We start from the raw sequence: 19,238 nt of genomic DNA, 5'->3' as shown, positions 1-19,238 counted from the left end.
GCAACTTTGACTAAAATAACCACTTGTTACAACCGAGGTATGCAGCAAAGCATTTGTGAAGCCACAACACGCACAACCTTGAGGCTGATGGGCTACAACAGCAGAAGACCCCACCGGGTACCACTCATCTCCACTACAAATAGGAAAAAGAGGCTACAATTTGCACGAGCTCATCAAAATTGGACAGTCGAAGACTGGAAAAATGTTGCCTGGTCTGATGAGTCTCGATTTCTGTTGAGACAATCAAATGGTAGAGTCAGAATTTGGCGTAAACAGAATGAGAACATGGATCCATCATGCCTTGTTACCACTGTGCAGGCTGCTGGTGGTGGTGTAATGGTGTGGGGGATGTTTTCTTGGCAAACTTTAGGCCTCTTAGTGCCAATTGGGCATCGTTTAAATGCCACGGGCTACCTGAGCATTGTTTCTGACCATGTCCATCCCTTCATGACCAACATGTACCCATCCTCTGATGGCTACTTCCAGCAGGATAATGCACCATGTCACAAAGCTCGAATCATTTCAAATTGGTTTCTTGAACATGACAATGAGTTCACTGTACTAAAATGGCCGCCACAGTCACCAGATCTCAACCCAATAGAGCATCTTTGGGATGTGGTGGAACAGGAGCTTCATGCCCTGGATGTGCATCCCACAAATCTCCATCAACTGCAAGATACTATCCTATCAATATGGGCCAACATTTCTAAAGAATGCTTTCAGCACCTTGTTGAATCAATGCCACATAGACTTAAGGCAGTTCTGAAGGCGAAAGGGGGTCAAACACCGTATTAGTATGGTGTTCCTAATAATCCTTTAGGTGAGTGTATGAAAGAACCTAAGGTTTAGGGTCATTGTGAAAAGCAAAGCATGTTTCCATGATATTACAGCTGCCTTTCCCCTAATCCCACTGGGATAGGATCCAGCAAGTTCAGAAGATTGATGGGTGGTGAGCATGCTGTGCCATGGTCTAGCACCCCATCTAAGGAAGGCTGTTGTACCATGCCCAGTGGGCCCAGAATTGCTTGCACCCTGTGTGATTCCAAAAATGGCTTTGGTAAATGAATGTTTTTGATGCCCTAAAACCTTCTGCACTGATAGCACAATTTTGATTTTGTCTTTGTCACCTTTACTGCTCAGGATTATGTACATGCTCAGTGTGTATTTACCTTCAGAGGTTTATTGTCCACTGAGAAAATTTGTTATTGCAGTTTAGCTTTGTACAACATAAAAAATAATTTTGTTGTTTTCACTAAAAATGCAAAATACAAAACTTATTAAGAGTTGCACTTCTAGTCATTTTTATCAGATTGTAGCTATATAAATATATTTCTTTATGAATAATAATACAGATTATGAACAACAGAAAGAGCACATTGGAGTGTAGAGAGAGCCAAAACACTTTGAGGGCCTCTGGTGAGACATTCATGACTTGTTTCTGATCTATTTCTAATCTGGAAATTAAATTCTTGCCTAGATGCTTCTAGAGAGGGCATCTTCCCAGAATGGCATTCCCCAAATAGATGGATAGAATTTCCACTCCAGTGATGTCAAGATTCAATCTTAACTTCCACGAGTTCCAGCTCAGCCAGAGTAGCCCGGTACCTGAATCAACGGGCTTTGATTTAGAAACATTCTGATAAAGTCTCTCCAGATAAGGTTGCAGCAATTTTCCTACTCTCTGATCAGCTGAATTTGAGCTTTACTAATTTATATTAAATACAATGAATAAAGGAATTGTGGGAGCTCTGAGAACTGGTGAAGACTAAGGTTTTCATTTCAAAATATCAACAGTATTAGAAAATAGGAAGGCTTCACTGCACTCCTGCACACCTATGTTCACCAGGGCATTGTGGCTCTAGATCATGGCATATGAAGACATTATGTGGCCACTGCTGATGTGTTGTGTGGAGTTACTTTGGCCAACCGGTGTTCACGTCGAGTGCAGCTCCGAGAGCAAAGCTGACAAGATGCACAGACTGAGTTACAGCAAGGGAGGAATCGACAGACGCTGACACGCCACACAAACCAGCCTGGAGACCAGCAGCACCAGAACAGGAACACCATCCCAGCAATCACTCCAAGAGTAACGTAAAGGACCACAAGAGACACATAGGTCGAATCTGGAAGACAAGCAAATTTGCAAGTTAAGCAATGTAAAACAAACAGCAAAGCTATTATGAAATTTCCTTCAACCTGCCTACTAAATTTAACCCATCCTTGATTGTTAGATGAGATCATTACCTGTATTTGTTACAAAAAGAAAAGTAACACCACTTTTCTTAAGAGCTACGAGGTAACATACTTTTATCCTGTTTACAATAATCATTTGACTTTATTTTTATTAACTGGCTTTTATAATGTAATTTATTGATTTTGGATCATCCTACTTAATGAAACTAAAAGGGCTGACAGAAGGATGAACAGGCTCACCTTTGACAGCGTCAGGCTGGTCCACCTGGCTTGGAGACAACAAGTGGTGGTGCTCTCGATGGCTGCATGACTTATTGATTGATAGAGAGGTGGTCAATGTTTCTGTGGTTGTTCTGCTTGATTTCTGAGGTGTTGTGGAAGTGGAACCTTGAATGAGATAAATTTTATGTCAGAAAAGCTAGAATCAATCTAAAAGAGTCCATAAGTGCTTCTTGAAAGTAGTGAGGCTGAATGATAGACAGATAGATAGATAGATAGATAGATAGATAGATAGATAGATAGATAGATAGATAGATAGATAGATAGATAGATAGATAGATAGATAGATAGATCCCAAGGGGAAATTCACATAATCCAGCAGCAGTATACTGATACAAAAAAAAAAAAATTAAATTAAATAGTAATAAAAATGAAAAAAAAAAAAATTAAATAAAAAAGCAGACAATAACTTTGAGTAATGTTAGCATTTAATGGGAGGACAAGGTAATGTGGTTTTTTACTCTGTTTAGACTTTTGGCACATAGGGTCAGTTCTCTGTTTTTCCTGTTTTTTACCTTTTCAATTTCCCCTTATTTGCATTTTTCTGTTAGAGGTATTGTCTTTAAAATCAACAATCCATTATGGAAATGGATAGGTTATCAAAAGCATTGATCTCCATTTTTATTGTTCCTTTCTTTGTTCTTCTGTAGCAAGAAGAGGCATAAACTCCACTGATGGCCCCTTTTTTCACATGCAGTTTGTTCATGGACTTGATCATCTGGCTCTCTTGCAAGGCAATACTAACCGTGTAGTGGTCATAGGAAAAAGAAAATGGAGCACTTCTAGAATTTTAATAAATATTTTTAATCAATACATTATCATTCTTACAATTTAATAGAAGCATGTACTTAAATGAAGTTGTGACAATGGATTATTAAAAGCACAAGGAAAAGGACTGAAGGTAACTAAAGGGTTATCTAAATGCTGCTTAAAGCTTGAACACACGAGGGTTGCCTCATCTTAAGAGGAACCATCAATGTAATTAATAAAATTAAAATGAAGTAAATGAGTAATAAACACCCCCTTAAGAAGCGAGAACAAACTAGTGATGAAGGCCAAACACCCCTATTATGAAGAGTTGATAAAATCAATGGGAAAACCTGTAAGACAACTCTATTAATGAAGCGATGTTTAGAATAATGGAAGAACCAACATGCATATGAATTTACTGGTGGTTGTAGTTGATTGGCTAAGATGATAGATTTCTGCATATTATGAGTCAGATGACGTGATGTATTAGATGAGGTAAGTGTCATAGGAAAGTATAAAAGGGAATGAATTGCTTTCTTGATTGCTCACTACATTAACTGAGACATTTGTCAATATCTATGTGCAAATAAGGAATCGTTCTGCATGTTCATCTGGTATCGGAGAATGATTTATTTGAAAATAGAGGAAAGATTTTTCCACAACATGCTGGAGTTCACTGGTGCTCTAGTATTGTGCCTGATATACCCTTCTGGAAGCCACAGTATTCTGGGCCTTGTGTTGATGAGTTTCAAGTCTAAATGTAAATACTTTTTGAATTTGGCTTTCTTTAACATTTTACATACTATTGCCTGTGTTCTGCTCGATTTCACATACTATGATGTTTGTTCACAATACTTCTTTTGATTTGATAAATTTAATTAACTTGATTTAATCATTTTTATTTTGACTTGACCCTGTCTCCTTTTTGTGCACACTATTATCCGGACCACTTGCCCTCATGCTGTCATAGCCCTACTCTTCACCCTTGTGTCATGGTTTCATCTGTTGTGAGCATAGGAAATGCTCTTCCCAAAGGACTTGATAGAGAGAAGGAGGACTCAGAAAGATAAAAGGGAAGCCGGAAAAAAATGGTGGAAATGAAAACCACTGGGACAGACAGCCATTTCCCAAAGCACAAAATGTAGAACAAAACAAGTCGCAGAAGGGTCTTTACTATTTAAATTGCCTTTCCATAAATAGGAATTGCAGGGTTTGTTTTACTGATTTTATCCAGAATCGTGAACGTTACTGTGGGAGTCCCTTAACAAGGGGTGAAGACATCTCAATCCACCAACATCAACCAGAAGACTGGCAATGGGGTCAGTACTAACAACAAAGTGAAAAGTGAGGAAGCTTGGGAGAAAAAAGTTTACTCCCAGAAAACCAAATCAAAAACATTCAATTTTGTTCAAAAAGGAAAAATGTTATTACAGATGAAGTCAGAAGTTTACATGTACTTTGGGTGAATTCTTTAAAACTCACTTTATAATCCCTCCACAGACCTTATGCTAACTAACAAACTATAAATTCAGCATATTGTTTAAGACGCTTCCTTTGTAAGTGTTTCCCACCACAAGTACAAACACTGCAGCACACAGTAACTCTTTGTCCCTTCTTCTCTCTGTCTTCAGCACCTCTCTGCCTCCTCTGCTCCTCCTGGCAAGCTTTATCCTTGTTCCTCCCTCCCAACTCTGGCTCTCCGAATGAAGGCACTGAGCTTCTTTTATGCACCTGGGAATACTTTACTTTACGTTATGTTAGACTGGTCTGGAAGCATTTCTATGTGAGGTGAAAGCCCAACGAGGTAGGGCTCTGCCGTCCCTGCAGCACCCCCTGGCAGCACCCATGGAACCCAACAGGGTTGAGTTTGTAAACTCCAAGTCCCATGATGGCTTCCTGTGGAAATACAAGGCACTGATGCAACCTGAGGAGGGTGCCATCTGTTGATCTGGGGGAGATAATACCTGATGCTCGCTTTCTCCCCAGGTCCTTCTATTATGAAGACATCCCAGCCGGGGCCCTTTCCCAGCTGTCTGCCATACACCATATTCAAAAAACTAGGTTGAAGAGAATAATGATTTTTGGTGGGTGGGCTACTTATCATATACAGTAGATGATCCATCCATCCATTTTCTAACCCGCTGAATCCGAACACAGGGTCACGGGGGTCTGCTGGAGCCAATCCCAGCCAACACAGGGCACAAGGCAGGAACCAATCCCGGGCAGGGTGCCAACCCACCGCATTCAGTAGATCAGCGTTTCTCAACCTTTATGTATTTGTGACCCGAGTTTTCATAACAGTTTTAATCGCAAAAACGTTTTTTTGAAAGGAGCCCACGAATACCAATTTGTTCTTTTTTGATTAATAATATATCATAGATGCATATTTTATTATAACTACTTAACATTTATCGACATTTATCTAACTCTAACTATATTTATTTTTCTAGTATCAGAATATAGTTTAAGTTCATTTGTTTTGGTTTTTTTTTCACATCTTCGCATCCTGCTTTTTGATACTTTGTGCCCCCCTAGGGGGGCCCGTCCCACAGTTTGAGAACCACTGCAGTAGATGATGTTACCAAAAAATACAAAAATCTGATTTCTGCATCTTGCCCCACAAGAATTGTAAGACCTCAAAAACTGTGAAAATGTGACTTTGTTTTAAATTTGGAGGTATGGGAACCCATGAAATGGTACCTATTTTCAGGATTTCAATTTTTTTTATGTTTTTCATGTAACAAGGTCTCCACAGTATGAATAATAACTTTACACAACCTTTGTTAATTGTCTGACGCCTTTATCCAAGGTGACTTACAACATTTATGATACCATTGGTTACATTTCTTCTGGTTTTCCAATTACAGCACAGGCAGGTCAGGTGACTTGCTCATGACCACGCAGTGTCAGTAGCAGGATTTGAACCCACAACCTCAGGGTTTGAAATCCAAAGCATTACCCACTACATCACACTGCCTCCTTTTCTATACTGCTTATATAAATTACAAAGTAAATGAAAATCTGTATCCAATCAGCAGTTTTTAAAGGTCTATAAAGTTAGAATTATGATTGATTTCAAAGCTTAAGTCAAAAAGAATTCTCACTTTATGCTGAAAAAAATCATTTTTTAAGCATTGACATATCTTTACTGATTCAGGAGACATTTGACATCTCACACAGGCTTCTGACTGCTAACAAGTGTGATGGCCACCCTTTTTGAAGTGGGCTAGCATAACAAAATGTGTAAAAAGTGATGTGCTGTGAATACTTTCCGGACGCACTGTATTTAACCTCTATACATTTCAAGAGGATAAAACATCATGGTCAAGTAGAAATGAAATGAGTGTTTTTGTTTTGAAGCCCAGATGAAAATGTGCAGGGGGAAACCCAATCTGTAATCAAGAACTTTTGTTTTAAAGCGCCGTTGAATATCATTTGTGGATTACTGAACACAAAAACAACATGGCCACATTAAAAAGAAAATCTTCAAGGGTCATTTCCCATGCCTAAATCAAGCTTTTTCATTTAAAAGCAGTGCTGACTACTGTTGTACATCAATCGAGATAAAACAACATGACCTCTGAATGAAAATCACTCTGGGACATGAGGCATTCATAATTGAGCTAATTTGTTTAAAAGGAGTTACGTGCAGAATCAAGCATGAAATTCACCATTGGCAACACTTCATTGTATCTGTTATTTGACATTCACTGAAATAAAAATAGCAAAGGGAGACCTTACCATTTGCTTGTTGACACATTTTGAACTAGCAGACGGGTTGAAATCTAAGTAGTCAACGTAGACATCAGCATTAACGTCTGCAGTGCAGTATGTCCATCTGGTTTCCATGTCTGTATTACATAACAGTTGATATGGGATTCGAAAAAGCAGTGTTAATGTTTGTGATGTGCCATCTGTTGGAGAGCAGAGACATAGCAGCTGGATGGACACACAGACATTTGTCCTTTTATTAAGGTGGACTAGCTGAGCTTCCTGTCTAAGATGGGTTGAAATCTATCAATCGATGAAGTCCTCAGCATTAAAGTTTGCAATATAGTATGTGTGTCCAGTTGCTATGTCTCTGTTAAATAACATTTGGTACAGAATTCGTAAAAGCAGTGCTAATGTTTGTGACGTGCCATCTGTTGGATAGCCAAAACATGCAACAGCAACCAGATGGAAACACAGACATGTGTACTTTTATTAAGGTGAGCTAGCTGTGCTCCACCTCTAGGATGAGTTGAAATCTAAGTATTCAACATCGGTTTTAACATTTGCAGCGCACCCTGCAATGTGTATGTCTCTGTTATATGCTATTTGGTAAGTGATTTGTAAAAGGAGTGTTAATGTTTGCAATACACCATCTGTTGGAATGACAATTGCAATGCATTTTATTACTAAAAATGTCTGTCAAGTGACATCTTTTAGAATGACAGAGCCATAGAAACCAGATGGACAGACAGACAGATAAAGAGACACTTTATACTTTATTAATGTGGACTAGCAGTGCTTCCTCTCTAAGGCAGGTTGAAATCTATGTAATTAATGTAGACCTCAGCATTAACGTTTGCAATGCAGTATGTACGCCCAGTTGCTATCTCTCTGTTATATAACAATCATAAAGCAGCGCTAATGTTTGTGATGCGCCATCTGTTGGATAGCAGAGACACAGCAACACAAATACTTGTATTTTTTATTAAGGTAGAAAAGTCAACAATTTCCATGAGGTGTACTTACTTTTTCACATGACAGTTTATGACATGCACATCATATAAAACTAAGCTTTTAAAGGTGTTAATTTGATTTTCAGAGAGATTTAGTCTCCAAAAGGCTACCACTTTTTAATTATACATTATTTATTAAGAAAAGCAACTACAGTATTTGGTTATGAAACACATTAGATAATGAAGTTCTTTCAGCAAATTATGGGTCATTAAAGTATCAGCATAATTTATGTGAAATATAAAGCTTATTCATGAGAATCTCAGCAGATTGATTTTCAGAATTTGCTTTTCCTAACTTTTGCTGAAGCTAACTTGCTTATCAAATTTTATTAACTTTCTGCCGTTTTCTTTCCATTGACGATCCTAACCAATCCTTTTTGAGACACTGTTATTCTTGAAAAATGTAAATATACAAGTCCCCTTTTGTCAAAAACTCATGGGAAAAAGAAAAAGTGGCCCAACGCAATTCATCAGTTTGGAGCGCCTATTAAACACTTGAGTTCATCGCACTGAGTGAATTTAACTAGTGTTCCTGCATCAGACTGAGCAAAAGTCAAATGAAATTAAGAAAATATGGAATTTCATCTTTTGAGTTTTTGATCAGGTGATACACATCAGTCAGTCATTTTCTAACTCGTTTTGTCCTGAACAGGGTCACGGGGGGATCTCAGGTATTATAGGGCACAAGGCAGGAACAAACCCTGGACAGGGTGCCAGTCCATTGCAGGGAAAACACACACAGCAGGGCCATTGTAACACAGCCAATCCACCTCACCTAAATGTCTTTGGACTGTAGGAGGAAACCAGAACACCCGGAGGAAACTCGCACAAGCAATGGGAGAACAAGCAAATTCTATGCAAACAGCAATGGTACCACTGCGCCACTGTACCAGCCACACATATTAGTGTATCTCTCTATTATAAAAAAATCTTGGAAGGTTGGAAGGAGACGAGATGTGATTTTCTCAGAGAGACATTTTCATGCCCCGCGAAACAAGTCTTTGTGCCAAGAGATTTAACCATGCCCGGGGCCAGAAATAAAAGACAAAGAGTAAATGACAAAGTAGAACATCGTAAGGAATTCAAAAACGTTGCCGTGATACACATGCAGAGCAGGTTAGAGATAATGGAAGTACAAATGTTTGAAAGTCTCAAAAAAAGGATAGTAAAGATCACATTAGCACGAATGGAAATGTTTGCTCAGTGAAATAACAGAACAGCGAAAAGACATGGAATATATTGTTCAGATTTAAACTTTAAGTCAGAGACTTGTAGATTGCATAATTCGTGTTGCCATCAGGGAAAAACAAAGTAGTGTTTCGTCCCAATGAAGAGGCGTATCTGTGAGAATTAAAAGATTTGTTGTTTAGTGAAAGTGAAATCCCGTGAGGGAAATTATTTCTCATTTGTGTGAATGCTATTGGCAGACACATTTGTTGTAGAGAAAAAGAAACGATATTCACTCACAGGCAGTTATACGTTGCATTGTCACGGTGTCATTCCAAACACAGAATCAAAATTCAGTGCGATTTTGATGAAAAAGTAAAAGTGAAAAGAAATTGAATATATGGACATAGTTGATATGACAGAAGTGCGTCACGTAGATCATATGGCACGGCAACTGCAGCAAACCAGCAGCTGATCAGGCAAAGAGGAGGTAAAAAAAAATTATTTGTTTCCCATTGTATCACCGTTTAAGAGGGGGTTTTGGAGGAGCTACCGCGTCTCTTTGGGGTGCATTCATCCCCCCTCTTCACAACGTGAGCAGCAGAGATGCAAAGTGGCCGGTGCGTAGCGCTGGCCGGGGAGTGGGGGGGTCTTAGGGGTTTGGTGAGCGAAGCAAGCAGGGGGCAAAGCCCCTAGTACATTTAAAAATTTGTCTTTTCCTGTTACCACAAACCTGTATAAATAAGTATTTGTCAATAAGTCTCTAACTTCAGCCTTATCGGAATTAGCCTAAAACAAAAAAGGAGAAAACAGCACAAGCACAAGTTAGCAGCACCCCTAAAATAAAGATAGATAGATAGATAGATAGATAGATAGATAGATAGATAGATAGATAGATAGATAGATAGATAGATAGATAGATGAGATAGATAGATAGATAGATAGATGAAAGGCACTATATATAGATAGATAGATAGATAGATAGATAGATAGATAGATAGATAGATAGATAGATAGATAGATAGATAGATAGATAGATAGATAGATAGATAGATAGATAGATAGATACTTTATTAATCTCAAGGGGAAATTCACATACTCCAGCAGCAGCATACTGATAAAGAACAATATTAACTTAAAGAGTGATAACAATGAAGGTATAACAGACAGACAATAGTTTTGTTAACATTTACCCCCCCCGGGTGGAATTGAAGAGTTGCATAGTGTGGGGGAAGAAAGATCTCCTCAGTCTGTCAGTGGAGCAGGACGGTGACAGCAGTCTGTCGCTGAAGCTGCTCCTCTGTCTGGAGATGATCCTGTTCAGTGGATGCAGTGGATTTTCCATTATTGACAGGAGCCTCCTCAGTGCCTGTCACTCTGCCACTGATGTCAAACTGTCCAGCTCTGTGCCTACAATAGAGGCTGCCTTTCTCACCAGTTTGTCAAGGCGTGAGGCATCCCTCTTTTTTATGCTGCCTCCCCAGCACACCACCACGTAGAAGAGGGCACTCACCACAACTGTCTGATAGAACATCTGCAGCATCTTATTGCAGATGTTGAAAGACGCCAGCCTTCTAAGGAAGTATAGTCGGCTCTGACCTTTCTTACACAGAACATCAGTATTGGCAGTCCAGCCCAATTTATCATCCAGTTGCACTCCTAGATATTTACAGGTCTGCTCCATCTGCACACAGTCACCTCTGATGATCAAGTGGTCCATGAGAGACCTGGACCTCCTAAAATCCACCACCAGCTCCTTGGTTTTGCTGGTGTTCAGTTGTAGGTGGTTTGAGTCACACCATTTAACAAAATCCTTGATTAGTTTCCTATACTCCTCCTCCTGCCCACTCCTGCAGTGTCGTCTGCAAACATTTGCACATGGCAGGACTCGAATTGTATTGGAAGTCCGATGTATACTCAGCAAAAAAAAGAAACATCCTCTGACTTTCAACTGTTTTTACTTTCAGTAAACTTAATGTGTAAATATTTGTATGAACACTAAAAGAGTCAACACCATAAGACATAAACTAAAAATGTTTCACAATGTGTCCCTGAATGAAGGGAGGCTCAAAATCAAAAGTACCAGTCAGTATCTGGTGTGGCCACCAGCTGCTTGAAGTACTGCAGTGCATCTCCTCCTCATGGACTGGACCAGATTTGTCAGTTCTTGCTGTGAGATGTTACCCCACTCTTCCACCAAGGCACCTGCAAGTTTCTGGACATTTCTGGGGGGAATGGCCCTAGCCATCGATCCAAATCGATCCCGCTCCAGGGTACAGGCCTCGGTGTAACGCTCATTCCTTCAACGATAAACACAAATCCGTCCATCACCCCTGGTGAGACAAAACCGTGACTCATCAGTGAAGAGCACTTTTTGCCACTCCTGTCTGGTCCAGTGAAGGTGGGTTTGTGCCCATAGGCGGCGTTGTTGCTGGTGATGTCTGGTAAGGACCTGCCTTACAACAGGCCTACAAGCCCTCAGTCCAGCCTCTCTCAGCCTATTGCGGACAGTCTGAGCACTGATGGAGGGATTGTGTGTTCCTGGTGTGACTCGGGCAGTTGTTGTGGCCATCCTGTACCTGTCACGCAGGTGTGATATTCGGATGTACCGATCCTGTGCAGGTGTTGTTACACGTGGTCTTCCACTGCGAGGATGATCAGCTGTCCTTCCTGTCTCCCTGTAGCGCTGTCTTAGGCGTCTCACAGTGTGGACATGGCAATTTATTGCCCTAGCCACATCAGCAGTCCTCATGCCTCCCTGCAGCATGCCTAATGCCTCACGCAGATGAGCAGGGACCCTGGGCATCTTGCGTTTTTCACAGTCGGTAGACAAGTCTCTTTAGTGTCCTGCGTTTTTAGAACTGTGACCTTAAATGCCTACTTTCTGTAAGCTGTTAAGGTCTTAACGACCATTCCACAGGTGCATGTTAATTAATTGATTATGGTTAATTGAGCATGCATGGAAAACATTGTTTAAACCCTTTACAATGAAGATCTGTAAAGTTATTTGGATTTTTAAAACATTATTGTTGAAATACACAGTCCTGAAAAAGGGACGTTTCTTTTTTTGCTGAGTATATATAGGGTGAACAGGAACGGAAAAAGTACAGTCCCCTGCGGCGCTCCTGTGTTGCTGACCACAATGTCAGACCTGCAGTTCCTGAGATGCACATACTAAGGCCTGTCTGTAAGATAGTCCACGATCCATGCCACCAGCTATGAATCTATTCCCATATCTGTCAGCTTGTCCAAGTGGAAGAGGAATTGGTGTAGCACATACTGTAGATGATGGCATCCTCCACTCCCACCTTCTCCTGGTATACGAACTGCAGAGGGTCGAGGGCGTGGAGGACCTGTGGCCTCATGTGGTGAAGCAGCAGCCTCTCCATGGTCTTCATCACATGTGACGTCAGAGCAACAGGCCGGAAGTCATTCAGCTCACTAGGACGTGATACCTTTGGGACTGGGGTGATGCAAGATGTTTTCCAAAGCCTTGGAACTCTCCCCTGTTCCAGGCTCAGGTTGAAAATGCGCTGTAGAGGACTCCCCAGCTCCAATGCCAGGCTTTCACCAGTCGTGGTGATACTCCATCTGGACCCGCTGCTTTGCTGGCACAAAGTCTCCTCAGCTCTCTGCTTACCTGGGCTGCTGTAATTGTGGGTTAGGGCAAACTCTCTCCTATGCTGGTATCAGCAGAAGAATGGGTGGAGGGTGCAGTACTCTGAGGTGAGAGTGGGTTAGGGTGGTCAAACCTGTTAAAGAAGTTGTTCATTTGGTTTGCTCTCTCCACATCTCTCTCAATGGTGGCACCCCGCTGCGAGCTGCAGCCAGTGATGATCTTCATTCCATCCCACACTTCCTTCATGCTGTTATTCTGCAACTTCTGCTCCAGCTTTCTCCTGTACTGCTCCTTCGCCGCCCTGAGCTGGACTTGGAGTTCCTTCTGCACGTGCTTCAGCGCATGCTGATCACTGCCTTTAAAAGCCCTTTTCTTCTGGTTCAAAAGGCCCTTGATGTCACTTGTAATCCATGGCTTGTTGTTAGCATAGCAGCATACTGTTCTTACTGGAACTACAATGTCCATACAGAAGTTGATGTAGTCAGTAGTGCAGTCAACAACCTCCTCAATGTTCTCACTATGTGACCCCTGCAGGATATCCCAGTCTGTAGTTCCAAAGCAGTCTCTCAGAGCCTGCTCTGCCTCAGGGGACCACTTCCTGAATGAGCGTGTGGTTGTAGGTAGCGCCCTCACTCTTGGTTTGTAGTGAGGCTGAAGCAGGACCAGGTTATGATCTGCTTTCCCAAGCACAGGCAGTGAGGTGGCGCTGTATGCATCTTTAATGTTTGCATACTGTAGGTCGATAGTCCTGTTTCCCCGGGTGTTAAAATCCACATACTGGGAGAAGGCAGGTAATGTTTTGTCCAGCGTCACATGGTTAAAGTCTCCAGCCATTAGCACAAGCGCCTCAGGGTGCTGTGTTTGTAACTTAGCAACCGCAGAATGGATGATGCCATCCGCTTTCTCCATGTCCGCCCGAGGAGGGATGTAAACAATAACAACAATGACGTGTCCAAACTCTCTGGGCAAGTAATAGGGTCGCAAACTTACGGCCAACAGTTTGATGTTCCTGCAGCAAGTGGAGATTTTAACGTTTACATGTCCAGAGTTGCACCATCTTGTATTGACATAGACAGCTTCTAGAATTGGATTTGATGGCTTCATCAATGTGTTTAGTTGTCACACAATGCCTGACCTGGAAGCAGGAGACACAAGACAGGCAGGCCCACTTTAAACAAATTCAGCTTAAAGCCATGGACTTGAATGGTGGTCTTCTGGCATAAAGCAGATGAATTGGGGGGTTGCAGCCTTGCTAACAAGTAAACTCACCTGATAAACTGCTAGTGATGGAGGGTTGAAATGATCTATTACCTTTAGTAAACGGAAGAATGAAGCTATTATGTGTCCAATGGAATATTGTTAAAGATAGAAATTCAACTGTGAATTTTAATGATGTTCAAAAGACTAGAAAAGTACAGCACCCCAGTGTCCCCAAGGACAGGCCTTACAGCAGCATTGAAGGACAGCACCCTGCTAACATATGACGTTATATGATTGGTCGACTTTGCAATCTGTGGTCTATGTGGAAGTGTTATGTTTTGTACTGTTTGGAAAGCATGCACACTAATTGTAGGTATGGATTTTTATCTTTATGGTGTTAAAGCTGCCAATGAGTTGTGAGGAGCAGAGTAGCTAATAAATTAAAAATCAAATACCATCAACCTATCCATTAATTTAGGTCCCACTTCATCCAATTTTAGGCTAGTGTTTGAGCGAATGGATAATCCTGGCAGCTTTCGGCACAGGTCATCCTGGAGAGGGAACCAGTCCATCACGTGGCACACCCACACCAAGTCATTAAATGTGGACGATACAGGTAATGGGGTCTGGTCAGTTCAGGCTCATTAAGTCCCAGTGGACAGACTTTCAGTGGACATTCTCTAACCTTGGCACCTGGCTGGTGGCAGCGGCGACTCGTCACTTCCATCTCCACAGTTGTCTAGCTCTTTGTTATCACAGACCAAAGTCGAAGGGATGCATTTGCCATTCCAGCACTGGAAATATGGCTCCCAGCTGCACTCTGACTGGTTGAAACCTTAAAACAGCAAAAAAAACAATAATTACTTGTGGTTTCCTTGATTAGCCTAAACAGACATAATGGATGTGTAGAACAGCCCATAAATATAGTAAAGCAAACACCGAATTGGTACAAAGATGGTATTAGGAATCAAAAATAAGATGTGTGATAGATTTAAGCTCTCCCTGCAATATTTCTATCTTCCCATTTTTTACTTCAGTGTCACACATTGCCAGAGTCTCTATGCCAGCTGGGTGCCAGTTTAGTTTTGCGCTTTTAGTTACAGGGCTGCTAAACTGTGGAATGGTCTGCCTGCTACTATAAGAGATGCCCCTTCGGTCTCAGTTTTTAAATCTCGGCTGAAGACTCACTACTTCAGTTTAGCATACCCTGACTAGAGCTGCTGATTATCTGTACAGACTGCATCTGTGTTGTTAGTCATTAGCACTAAAACATAAGTAACATGATAGTTATAATTTTTTGCTAACCCTCATCTGTTCTGTTTCTCTTGTTGGTACTCAAATGTGGCACTTGGTGCCACGGCCCACCTGCCAAGTTGTTTTGCCTGCCTAAGGTAAAGTCATCCCTGATGGAGGATCACAGGAATCGGACTGGCTGGCCCAGCGCTGTTTCAGCTGTGGAATGGCCAATTGGGGGAGTCAGTTTGATGGCTGAGGTCTCCTGAACTCTAAACAAATCCAAATCATATTATGTGATATCATCTACTGTTAAATTCTGCTCCGTACTTGTAAATTTTTTATTTTTATACTGTATTGAGAATTTGTTTTGTTCTATGTATTGTATTGTATTGCCCCCTTCTTTTTGACACCCACTGCATGCCCAACCTACCTGGAAAGGGGTCTCTCTTTGAACTGCCTTTCCCAAGGTTTCTTCCATTTTTTCCCTATAAGATTTTTTTTGGGAGTTTTTCCTTGTCTTCTTAGAGAGTCAAGGCAGGGAGGCTGTCAAAAGGCAGGGCCTGTTAAAGCCCTTTGCAGCACTTCTTGTGTGATTTTGGGCTATACAAAAATTTATTGTATTGTATTGTATTGCCAGTCTATAGGGGCACATACTGTATGTCCACACATACCAGGTGAAATAACCAACAGTGTCTTATGCTAGATCAGTTTAGGGCAGGGGTCTCACACTTGGGTCCTGCTGGGCAACAGTGTCTTCCAGGCCTCTCTCAATTAGGGGACAATTACTGCTACTATTGAAATATCTGTCTATTGCCTTCATTTTAAACGGCTTGCTTTTTAAGAGTCAGAACACTTCATTGTTTTCTTTTTTCCTTAACCAGAAGCCAAACAATAAGCAAGTCAATGAAGTTTAAAGAAAAAGTACTAACTTATCCCTAATTAATAAACCTGCCGCCACTGCAGCCTTCTCAGGTCCAAGTCTGACACCCCCTGATTTAGAGCCACCAATTAAACTGACTCACATGTCTTTGGCAGGAGTTGCAATCCCACATTGACATGTGGAGAACATTCAAACTCCAAGCAGTATTTTTTCAGACAACAACAAAAATGTTCAATTTACCACTCCTGGACTGTGTATTGAAGACATTTTCAGTCTTAGACATATACCAGCTGATCCAGGATTTGATGTTACATGCATTACAAGGTCACATTTTGCACTGTTTCTGCTCTGTCATTCTATCATGTGTATCAGGCTTTGTAGGGTGAACATTAAACCCCCATAATTTATTACTCCTCGGCAGAGCTCAATGGCACTAGCAGGCCAGCTCAAAGCAGCCATTAACCTTTTCCTTTATTCAAAACACTCCTGATAGTTTGTTCAGCTGGAGAGCACTTGGAAGTGTTTGCTAATCTTATTGAAGATGCGGTGTGTTATTTGTATGCCTGGAACACCACTGCTGGCACCGCACCCTTCACCAATGTGAGCTCTACAAAAGCAGCCAGCTGAGGATCAGGAGTCAGATTGCTGGAGTCAGTGACCAGCGAGTTCCAGAGACGTCCCTGATCGCCATCTTTACACTTAAAGTCAAAATGTTTGGAAGGTACGGGAAGAGGCCATCTGCAACAAAGCGCCAGGTGTGGAGAAAGGGTAAAACTAAATATTAGTGGCATGCTAAACTCCTGTTAATAGTGATATACATGTTAGTGTGTTAAAAGTAGTAATATGTAAGAATTATAAATATTGGTTTAACATTTTTACTTATTTTTTTATTAATATTGCAGCCAAAGCAAACAACGAGACTGGAGAGAGTGACTCGCAAACAAAAATAAGCAGCTAACACAGATGCTTTTACAGCTAACACCAACTACTCCAAAAGAAAACCCACCATCTTTTTTAAATGACACTCAACTTTTCTTTTACCCCAAGCACAAAAAGGCAAGATGTGTAAAGGGGGGTGTGGAAAATAACAGAATGACCTCCATTCACTGCTTGCAGAAAGAGCTGCAGTCTTTCCCTAACTGTAAACCTAACCCAGCAGGGTTACAATATTATTATAACAATCTTGAACCCACTTAACACAAGTCAGAGTTATGGAGAGGCTGGAGTCTATCCTTAGAATTACTGGGTGCAAAGAACACCAGACAGGGTCCATCATGCAAACATTGGGCCAGTATAGAACAGTCAGGCAGCCGAGTACAGACACAGGAAGATTGTGTAAACTGTTATTATTATTATTATTAAGTTGTAACAACTTCTACATGTCACACCATGACACAGCCTTTACAGAATTCTGTCTCTCTTTTTATAACTTTTTTTTGTAATTATTAATAACCAGTCATGGCGTACTGCACGATAACGTGCAGTGAATACAATTGCCCAATAGTTTTCATCCTCTTTCTCTGTACGTTTAGCATTTGTTTGCTCAGAGGTTGATGCGCTGGCTGTTTCCTGAGCAGCTCTTCTTTTCTCCACCCTAGCAGCTCGCTTCTTCTCTTCTTTCGTTGGCATCTTTTCGTGTTAAAACTGATTAAGTCAGTGTTTGTGTTGCAATTACTTAGTATATTTTCTTTAATTTTTCACTTAAGCTGGCACTTAAGTGTTCAATCTGCCTGAAGAATGATTTAAGATATGAGATAAGATAAGAGGTAGGAGAAGTGACGGCGAAGGTGGTAGGGATGAGATCGGCACCCGTACGCGTGCACCGCACGGCCACCCTGCTGCTTGCTGCCGAGAGTTGATTCTACAATAAAATAAAATAAAAATAAAAAGAGGAATAACCTTGGAGGTCAATTATCACCCTGAAAGTTGATAGTAGATGTCACGTAGTATATGTGTACCAAATTTCAGGTCAATAGGTCAAACGGTTTGCGAGCTACAAGTGATTTAAAAACCTGGTCAGACCAACAAACAGCCACAGTAGCGTATTATATAAGAAGATTTGGTGTGACCGCCTATTCACTTCATTTTTGTGGGGGCTTTAACCAATAATAATTTCTGATTAAAGGATGTGGACATGAGGGTGATTGGCTTCAGCGGACCCCTGTTACCCTGTGGTTAGGATATAGCAGGTTGGATAATGGATGGATGGATGGATGGATGGATGGATGGATGGACATGAGGGTGATGCTATCTAACAGAAACAATGTGGTGGACTTTGGAAATAAAAACTTTTGAGCAATGTGTTGGTGGCCCTTATGTAGGCTCACCAATTGAAGAAGGATGGGTCTGATATATTAAACCAGTAGTTCAACTGATCATCCAGCCTGGTCCAAGTCATTCCAAGAACCTGTTATGGTTCACATAAATTTCAAATATGATACAAGTTTGATGTTTCTCATTGTTGTTGGTACCTCCATTCTATGGTGCTGGTTCTATGTGAGGAGGGATATCTTAAATGGATCAATGATACAAAGCAGTGTTGTAGGATACCAGTATTAATATTATTTATATTTAATTAGATTTATCCCTTGTGCATGCAGTGGTGGCTCTAAGGCAAGGGATCTGCACTGGAAATCAGAAGGTTGCTGGTTCAAATCCTGTAAATGCCAGAAGTGATTCCACTCCATTGGGCCCTTGAGTGAGGCCCTTAACCTGCAATTGCTCCATCCTGGGTATGACATTAACCTGCATTCAGTCCTGAGAGCAAGTCCTCCAACTTACAGGGAAAACTTGAGGGATGATGAAGGATTGGCACTCCAGCCACCATAAAAAAAAACCTTACACTGTTCCTTCCATTCCATCTGATCTAGTGTTGTGCTGAGGTGTCGTCCATTGAATAGCTGCACTCAGGTCTTAATCTGGGATCCTGAGGTGGTGTGTCATGTGTTGGGTGCAGAAACATGTTGTATTAACCTCTCTTGTGAACCACCAGGGGGTGCACAAGCCTCCCAACACCTGACACGATGGACCCAAGCACAAGTGATGCAAAATAAAAGGCTTTTATTCAGTGGGAAATGTTTTTCACCTGAGTTCCACTGGCACCAATTACGGTACAGCCCAACAACACAGCACACAGCACTTCTTCTCTCTCTCTTTTTCTTTTCTTCCGACTCGACTCAACTCAACTCCT

General features: G+C 41.2%; 1 protein-coding gene across 2 annotated transcripts in view; it reads right to left on the bottom strand.

Moving 5' to 3' along the window:
- Window positions 1-763: 763 nt before the first annotated feature.
- Window positions 764-19,238, bottom strand: part of ldlrad2 (low density lipoprotein receptor class A domain containing 2) — a 56,709-nt gene continuing 38,234 nt past the window's right edge. Inside the window, exons 3-5 of one of the 2 annotated variants that reach the window (XM_039755769.1) lie at window positions 14,618-14,767; window positions 2,434-2,580; window positions 764-2,123 (exon numbers count right to left, since the gene is read on the bottom strand). In XM_039755769.1, coding sequence (XP_039611703.1) covers window positions 1,882-2,123; window positions 2,434-2,580; window positions 14,618-14,767 — 539 coding nt within the window. In that variant the 3' untranslated portion in view covers window positions 764-1,881. The remainder of the gene's footprint in view (window positions 2,124-2,433; window positions 2,581-14,617; window positions 14,768-19,238) is intronic. The other variant, XM_039755770.1, reaches the window with a different exon arrangement.

This window comes from Polypterus senegalus, chromosome 6 (genome assembly GCF_016835505.1).
Source record: "Polypterus senegalus isolate Bchr_013 chromosome 6, ASM1683550v1, whole genome shotgun sequence".
In the NCBI taxonomy this organism is placed as follows: Eukaryota; Metazoa; Chordata; class Cladistia; order Polypteriformes; family Polypteridae; genus Polypterus; species Polypterus senegalus.
Note: the sequence above shows the minus strand (reverse complement) of the source record. Positions and strands in the feature narration are given on the sequence as shown.